Source organism: Nuphar pumila, chromosome 6 (assembly GCF_984573655.1).
Source record: "Nuphar pumila chromosome 6, dmNupPumi1.hap1.1, whole genome shotgun sequence".
Taxonomy (NCBI): Eukaryota; Viridiplantae; Streptophyta; class Magnoliopsida; order Nymphaeales; family Nymphaeaceae; genus Nuphar; species Nuphar pumila.
The window spans coordinates 135,372,796-135,382,125 of NC_143254.1; the positions used below are offsets into that span (position 1 = coordinate 135,372,796).

The following is a 9,330-nucleotide window of genomic DNA, read 5'->3' on the forward strand; positions in this document are numbered from 1 at the left end:
ATAAGGTTTGATCCTATTCATGGATTAACGAAAATGTGCAAAAGCTCTATTGGCCTTTGCCATTCTATGAGTCTCTTCATTTTTGCGTATAGCATCGCCACTCCCCTTGGCAGCATCGATTAATTCAGAACTTAATTTGAAAGCCATATTTTGACCCAGACGTTTTCGGGATACCCCTAATAACCAACGAATGTCAAGTGCTTTTCCTTGTGTAGATCCTATTTCAATGGAAACTTGATGAGTCGATCCGCCTACACGTCTTGCTTTTACTGCTATATTAGGAGTTTTGGTCACCCTCATTTGAGCCATAGTACCCTGGAACATTGTTTCCATTTAATCTCTTCCCTTAGTCGTTATTCGTGGATGAGTTCCCAAAAGTCGTTGCTCCTGGTTGGGTTGGGGATGGATCAGACATTGAATCTGATTGTAAAGTTCGGAGTTTGTCCTCCCAAAGGTGGATTTGCTCGAACTTATTACCTCCTTGTGTTATAATTCACTCCAAAGATATGAGGGCCGAGCAGACGTATCTTGTTCCATAGACGATACCCTGCCCAATGCCCCCCGATTTGTGCTCTCCAATGTTCTTCGATCATGGCATTGAAATTTGGCATGCGCACCCACCAATCCTCGTACCTGATGTCTTTTTTTCAGACACCGGCCAAACTCCAACCAGATTGGGCCATGGTCTTATTCTGTATGCGGCATGGTTAAACCAAAGAGATCATGAAATACTTCAATAAAGGAGAGAGAGGTAAGGGGGCTTCTTTTGTTAGACCACAAGAATGGCAGGCCCCAAAGAGAACCATCGTACAGTTCCCAGTGATCTAACAGTTCCCGAAACTTCCTCATCGAATGAGTCGCTTTGACGGGAAAGTTGCAGGTGATATCAGTACGGTAGGGTGATATCAGTACCGTTCAGTTCCGATTTCTTAGTTCTTATCACTGTTTTAAGTATGGTCCAGACCATAAAAAGTTCCAGAAAGCGCATCAGGTCAGGTCAGGTCAGGTCATCCCTGCCAGAACACCACTCTGTTACGTTTTGTTTCAGCCGTTGATTTTTTGGGGCTGTAGGTGCCGTTCATCTAAAATATGAATGGCTCTCAAAAAATTCGTGGGACCCATCCAAGTAACCACCTATCCATTTGTGGTATCGTCAGACCTTCATCTGAACTGATGCGCTCTCAAAGTTCCCATTATCCCTACGGAGATACTCTTATCGAAAGGCTGTAGCATCTCTCTCTCTCACACACACATGTCCAGCTTCATCTTTTTCCCACCTGCAAACTTCGGTAGTATTCGAGGGCGGAAGGACGGCGTTGGAACATCGCCTAAAACAAGCACCGGATCACGAATTCCAATTGCATCTGGTGGGAGCTTTAGCGGGGGAAGGCTGAGGCAGGTTTCGCCTCCGCTGAGGAGTGGTTGGAAGAAGGGAAGAGGGTCTTGTTTGTTGACGAGGGCTGGCCCTCCCAGCAACACCACTCTCATTTTCGCCTTCGTCTTCCCCCTATCTCTTCTGGTCATCACCGTCCTCAATGCCATCAGGATAGCTGATAAGCTCGACGAGAAATTCTTGGAGGAGGTAATGAAACGAAACCGCCTCAATCACTGATCATCATTTCTACAAGGATGAGGAGATCATTCTAATTCTTTCATTTAGGTGGTGTTTGGACGTTCCCAATATCCAGAAAACCCGGGGAAGTTGGAATGTGACAGTATGGAGCATTATACAGAATACCAACTTCCCCAGATGTCTGGGTAAGTGGGTACATCCAAACACCACCTTATAGCATGCATTTCGTCAAATTCAACGGGTCTCATCCGCGCATATTCTTTCTGCTTAGATGTTCTGTTACTGATCCCGATTCCACCTTTTCCCCTTTCTTCTTGGAAATTATGTTTCCCGTGATTTTTTTTTCTTTGCTTCATCTCTCTATTCCTTGCTACGCGTCTAACAAGTTGGCCACTCTAGTATGTATTTTCAGGGCTCAGTTTTTGTTGCAATCACCGCCGAGGGCAACATGTTGCTCCGTTCATGGCAGTGCACGGAACCTAAACGTGAATATAAAATATAAGGCCGTGCGTTGAAATGAACATGAAACAAAACAAGAAACAAAGGACTCATGTGTTCACCTGGTTTGTCAAAAAAGCGACAAACCAGGCCATGACTCCATTGGCATGAGCAAACACCTCTAGCCGACTGTAGTAAATAAAGAAACTTATCTCACACTTGCGAAGAACCCATTGCGCGGCGCATCCAACATAGACTGCCTAAAAGGAAAAATGGTTGCGCAACTTTGATTAACTTGGATGAAAAAATAGATGAAAAGCAGAGTATGACAATCGCAACTTTACTGAGAAAAGGACAGAAAGGAACACCATCTCTAGCTTAGGCAAAGTATTGATGCAGAGCATCAGCCTAGAGGTCTTCACAACACCGAAAGATATCAATTGTATGAAGATTTTTTAGTATAGCTACTGAAGCTCCCCTAGATTGCCCGAAGACAGCTTGCCCAAGCAGAAATTGTTTTCCAAAGCTTGCTTCTGAACCTTACACTTGTGCAGTTAAGTTCACTGGGCTTTACATTTACTGCGCTTGATAGTTCTCTCATGCTTTCTTTGACATGATTTCCACATATACTTTCTTAAACATTATTGCTGCCACGATTTCTCTCTTAGAGCCCATGTTTCTTGCAGCTGGCATTTGATTTCAAATTTCATCTGACCAACTATTTTGTAGAGACAACATGCATGGGATGCTTAGATGTCTATAGCAAGTAGCAACGTATTTGGTTTCTAGATATGATGCTCAACTTGCCATTCCATTGAATCTTTAAGGCCATTTCAGTATTTTTCCTCTTTGGTTCTTTCTCTATTCTCGATTTCTGATGCTTTTGATTGACAACATTTTAAAGGTTTGGCTTTCTGCCCAGGGTCTCATTGTAGATCCTCTTTCTGTTTCGTTAATGGTTCAAGTGAGGCAACTTCAAAAGAGAAAGAAAATTATTTCTCACTAGGGAAATTCCAGCGCCACTGTACGTGGAGAATTCCTTGTCCACCAGATGCTCACCTTATTCCTATGTTAATGGAACAAATCGCCCCTGTAAACTATACCTGACCTGCCATGATTGGATCATAGCGCATCTCCTTATTTCTGTGTCAGATCCCCCTTCTGGTCTTTCGGGTCTTAGGATCTGTGATTGATACATAGTCTATGTGGACATGCATACTGTATATAGGGCTACTTCGATTCACCCCTAACTGCGGAGCCATCCTGTACTGAGGGGGGAGATCATTTAGAGGGATCCCATGAAAAGTTGAAAATGTTTCTTGCAAGACTCTGAGTCAATTATTTTATTCTTGTTCAGGGATCGATTGGTTTTTGCTCCAAATCTTGGGAGCTAAATAGTCTTTATGAGCTTCGATGGAATACAGGAGACAAATTTAATTCACCCCGTGGCTGTGGCGGATGGTCGCCGGCCTTTGTTGATTGATAGTGTCGTGAGATCATTTAGAGGGTTCGTGGACAACCTTGAATATTAGTAGATTAGGGTCAAATACACCTGGTCAAACAAGCAGGTAAAGCCATCCTTGAAGAAACTTGATACCTTTCTAGTCTATTTTTAGGAAATGTAGAAACTCATAATTTTCATAGGGATCTAGTGTCAGCAGAAACATTCTTGAAAAGGTACCAAAATGAGGGGAATAACTATTCTAATGCCCTTTATCATTAACGATGTTCACTCGCTTCTTGATGGTTTCTGTCACTAGGAATGAGTGTTCTTGTTGGACCTATGGGTTAGTTATTCCAGGATGAGAGGTTTCAAGAATGGATGAAAACAGATTCTTTCAAGGATAAGAAAAGAACATCCTCGAATCATAGACTAATACCAATATACTGGGAACTAGAGGGAAAATCCAACACCGTTTTCCACCTTGAGAGTGCATGAAAACAAAAGGTTTTGATAAGAAAGTGACTGATAATGTGAAATGTCGAAGGATTGATGAAGGTGCTTGCAAATGAAGGAAAAGATGAGATGACATTCATAAAAAAGTGAGAACACAATCTCTGTTCTCTAGAAAACCAAATAGCGTCAGGCACTAATGATCCTGATTCAGGGAGGTTGGCATTTGTGAAGAGACTTTCCTAACAAATTCTAGTTACAGAAAGTCAAATGGTCGAAGCAAAAAGCGCTGGAATACATTGGTTATAAGAGCGTAAGCAAACATGGTGTTGGAATAATCAACTCAAAAATTCAACACAAATAAAGAAATCAAAGAGATTTTTCTAGAGAATTGTTGAGAATTCCTAGCCTCGTCTATGAAAGTAAGTGCTACTTGTGGTTGTAATGATTAGCAGGATGAGATTTAATCTCTTAATAAGTTCATAGGCTTATAAGGTTGAAGAATTTTAGTTACATGTTTTTTTTGATGAACTTACCTATGTGGATGTGGATGTGAAGTCGCTTCCTATGAGACTTAGACAATCCCTCGAGCATCATGGGGATAAACACAAGGATGTAATGTGATTTAAAATCGTATGTGTGATATATTTGGTTAATCAATTAATGGTCTTGAGTTCAAGATTTAATTTCACTCTAGCGCCTTGATAAACTTTGATGTATTTTACACTAAATGAAGGTTCAAACCTACAAGGTACCTTCAATTATACATTATTTTTTGATGAGTTTTGCATTTTATATTTCAATTATTTGAAACTTTACATTGTAAGTAGTTTTGAAATTTTATTTGAGGCTGTTTATAAACAAGGGATGAAAGGAGGGTCCATGGGGCAATGAGAAGATATCAAACTTCTTTTATCTCATTGACTAATAGGAAAGATACCAGACTTTTCAAGTGGTCAAGAATGCTCAAGAAAATATGGCCTTAGACAAGAACATTATGGAGCGCCGCATTCAGAACCTAGAGAAGAATGCAACTGAAGCATTCCAGAACTTGAGCTTTACCAGACCATTTGTCATCCACGTGGTTTACCAAATTTCTAAATTCTCCATGGCCAAACCACTTGGAAGGTGTAAAGCATTTTTACCAATATCAAGGGAATATAAGTTATAGTTTCATGCTGATTCTTCAACAATCACTGTCTAAGTTTCATGGGTGTGGGATCGCCCTATTGATTTACAACAAAATATCACAAGAGTATTGTCCATAGTTGCATCTTGCACCTAATTTGATCGCCTTAGGAATAGAAAGGAGTATGGTTCGGTCAATGTCATAATGCTTATGATTACCTCATGTCCTGGAAGGATGACCTTTTATGATCACCATTTCCTTGTAGGGCTTTGAATGTCATTTTCCTTCCTCTGAACCTCATATGGTGTAATTTTTTTTTTTTTTGGATTAGCAAGCTGGGATTAGGCAGACCCCTACCAGTAAGACTCCTAAATTAATTAATTGCTTTGGAAGATAATTACATTCCATAGGAATCCACTTACATCAAATGCTCCAGAACCAGTTGAAGAATTCAATGGCAGTTCTATCTACCATTACTCCTTGATGACGACCTTCCAAGGCCTGCTCAAATACTCATCTTTCCTAGAGCTCTCAATTATGAGATGAGATGACTCTACCTCTCCAAGAAGAATTCTCCACCACTTCTATTCCCTATCACCAGGAACATATTTCCTCAGTCCATCCCATACGGAAGTTCCAATCCATACATTCCAACTATGCCATGTATAATTAACACTAGGTATCGACATTTCAATGAACCCACATTCAGAGATGAGTTCATTGAACTCATCACTGGTGGTTTAAATGATCGAAACCCCCCCATCTTTCACCTTCATGATGTACCACATTCCAGTCTCCTGTTAACATCCAAGGCTGGTTCGAATATCATCCCACAACTCTCTTCTGGCCACATAATAGTTGCTACCATAAATTCCTGAAATAAACATTGTTACCAGATTCCTGTGAGGGGGTCCTGCCGGAGGGCAAAACCTCTATGAATTCAGGCCGAGTCTTATCTACCTCTTTGCTGTCTCTAGCCACCCAACATACTGTTGCCTTCCAAATTAACCTTTTCAATAGATGGATCAGCTTCTTCATGCCTAGTGTCAGATTCTGTTACCTCCATGGCATCATCTTCATGATAAGTTTTGCCTTCTCTTAACACATCTCCCATCTTCATGATGAGTAGATCCACAATCTGAACAAAAGTTTGTCCTACCTTCATATTTGATCGATTGTTTAATAACACAGCTATTGCCAATCATCGCTTGAAACTTCTCTCAGCGGTGAGAAGTTGATTGGAACTTCAATGTATATCCGAGCATAAAGAAGACGCCCCAATGACTTAGTATAAGCATCAACTTCTAACAGCTTCGCATCCAAATGCTCCGGCAAGCCCCAAAAGAAATCATCTGTCCAAAACTCTGTTGAAAGATCTGAAATCAGACCCATTGCGAAACCGTCAAAGTCATTTCCAATTTCCATTCCATACCAGGTGACCACCTATTCACAATCAAGGATCGGCCCTCCTTTCTGCATAATATCTTCTTCATTAAACACCCTAATCAAGAACAATCCATTCTTACCCTGTGAAAATTTGATATCCTTTATGCTCGACTACATCCAACGAAGGTTATCAAAGATGAAGCTAAACTCCATTCGTTTTTGTTTCTCCTCCGCGCCCCCCCCCCCCCCCCCCCACACACACACACACACAAAAAAAAAAAAAAAAAACATGCTATCATCATCCAAGATATCTGCTTCACCCATTGGTCATATCGACTATCTGGGATATACAGCTTCTTTCAATCTTTAATAACCACCGACTTCATTGGTTCTCCTTGAGATGTGTGATTCGCTGCCTTATTCCCACAACCTCTGACCATGTTCGTTGACGTTGCAGATCTCATATGCAGTCAGTGTGATCTCCAGAGTCGGTTTCTCCTTGAGGGTCCCAAAGTATCTAGATGCCCTCTATGAGAGTTGTCTCCAGAGTCCCCCTTATTTCCTCTCGCCTCCATCCCCGGGCCTTATCCAAAACAAGTTCATATGGTATAATGGTTGGACATGAAGACACATTTTTATTTTTTAATAAATAAAAACTGTTTGTGATATTTTAATGTGTAAAAATTATTTTTAGTGAAATATTATTAAAAATATCGAAAAAATATTAAGAATATTAAAATTAATGTTGGTAAATGTCAGAGTCATGTCAGGGTGTCACAATGTGTCCGACTCATGTCACCCATGGCATGCCATTATGACATACCTCTGAACGAAAAGAAAATAGCTTTAGCTTTCTCTGCAAACACAAAATTCCATAAGCTGGCTGCAGAAAAAGGAATTTATTTTTTCCTTATTTCTGCATGTTTTTATCTTTTTAGTAGTTTGTAGTCAAAGATGTTCTTCACGGGTCACTCCATTTGAAACCGTTTGCCTTTTGTTGTTGGTGGTTATGTGCATCAGCTTGCTGTAAACGAAGCAATAATGGATGATGATGATGATGATGATGACGACGGTAGTGGCGGTGGTGGACGAAAAGGCAATGTCTCTGTTATGAAGGAAGAGGTTTCAATTCCACGTTCTCGTGACCGTCCCAAGCGGGTGATATAGACATTATGTGTGGGAATGTTGTTTGATTTAAATTGTAACGGCAATACATGATATAACAAAAAGCTAGCGAGAGTCTTTGCATTTTGTTTTGATTTTATCGAAAGTAGTGTATTTTGGGTTAACCGTTTCAGGTGAAGACCGAAGCCTTGGTTTGCTTCTCAGATTTCCTTATTAATTCGTGCGAAGTGGATTGAAGTGTCTTAGATTGCATTGATACACTGGGCAACCGGATGAGATGATACAGTCCCGCTCCACTTGGAAGAGCTCTCTGCCCATTTCATCATTTAAAAGAAAATTTAGCACAAAAGGGTGCTGCTCAAAAGTAGGGCTGGACAACAGACCGGGCAGCTGCCCGAACGGGTTAGACTTTGGCCTAGTTTTGGAGGAAGGCCCGGCCTGACAAAATCATGTGTAGGGCCAGCCCGCTGGCTGATGGGCTACTCTGGGCTATATATAGGACTTAAACAGTTAATTCCTATTGAGATATGGAACCGGCCCAACCAGAAACTAGACCTGTATGCATTATATGCACAGAAAGCAAGCGGCCGGAATAACTCAACCATGTGAGTATGAACACTAAAAATACCCGTCATCAAACAAAAATAGACATGATGTAACTTTATCACATGGGAAAAGACTATGTTATAGATCTTATTCAATGGATTATCTCGATGCAATGGTTCACATTTATTATGTGACGTTGGTGATAGTAACAATGGAACGATTCCGTTTTGTCCACAGAAATAAAGAGAAAGCAGAGTCCTGTATGTGATTCAAAAAAATGGATCGATCTTTCTATTCCTTTACAAATTTTTTAAATGTTCATTAAAAGAACATATGAATTCACGGAAAAGAATGGGAAATGTGAATATATGATGACTTGCAACCCAACCCAACCCAACCCGACCCATTCCGAATTAGGCCCATGGGCCTAACGGGCACGCTATGGGTTTTACATTAGACCCCATCCCGACAGGAACCGAGACTAGGCCCAACCCAGTTGGTCAACGGGTTGGGCTTGACCAGGCCCAGCCTGTCTACAGTCCAGTCAAACCTGTCCAGTAAATGGGATAGGCTGGCCACAAAAAGATACCTGACAAAATAATATTAAAAACTATTTTTGACCATTTTCAGTTTTTTTTTTAATTAGCCAGTTCAGACCAGTTTTGTATCGATTTTCTACCGATACCGATTCACTGATTGACAACATAGCTCGAAAGTAAAAAAAACTTCCCTCTTTAGACCAAGACTAAGAGGACCATATTCTTGTTTTTGCCAGGATAAAAAAAATCTAGGGACGGAAAATGGTAATTGAGCACAAACCATACTACGCGTACTGGCTTTGCCCGCTGGACAAAATAAGCTATACTTTAAGCAAGCAGGATATTTGTTTTTGAAAAAAGTATAATTCAATGTTGTCAGAATCGTAACACACCCTGAAGCGATTTTCAAAACAATTCAGGGCATCGAACCGATTCCGATTCTGAAACGAATCTAGTTGAATCGGTCAATTTTTAACCAGCAGATGACACGTATTGAGAAATATTTAAAATAATGAACGATATTAAAAAGTATTTACAAAATAAACTTGATTGAAAAAAGAGACGGAAGGCGTTATGCAAAATTTGGTTGAAAAACCTAGTTTTGCTCCAATAAGTCTACTCAAAACCTAATTTGCTAGCATCCAAACAGTTACTAAAACAGGTTTTTGAGTGAAAAAACTGTTTTGACACCCAAAACCAA

At 40.5% G+C, this 9,330-nt stretch overlaps 1 protein-coding gene across 1 annotated transcript; it reads left to right on the top strand.

Moving 5' to 3' along the window:
• The first annotated feature begins 1,192 nt into the window (after positions 1-1,192).
• Positions 1,193-7,709, top strand: HCF153 (high chlorophyll fluorescence 153). Its single transcript, XM_090010867.1, has 2 exons — positions 1,193-1,582; positions 7,441-7,709. Exons 1-2 carry the CDS (start codon positions 1,253-1,255, stop codon positions 7,585-7,587), a joined length of 477 nt encoding a protein of 158 aa, XP_089866993.1. The 5' UTR covers positions 1,193-1,252; the 3' UTR covers positions 7,588-7,709.
• The last annotated feature ends 1,621 nt before the right edge of the window (positions 7,710-9,330 follow it).

Bases quoted from the DNA above. Each gene is read 5' to 3' on its own strand.
- HCF153 (XM_090010867.1), top strand. From the start codon at position 1,253: ATGTCCAGCTTCATCTTTTTCCCACCTGCAAACTTCGGTAGTATTCGA. The intron at 1,583-7,440 runs GTAATGAAACGA...TATGTGCATCAG, and splicing joins ACGAGAAATTCTTGGAGGAG to CTTGCTGTAAACGAAGCAAT.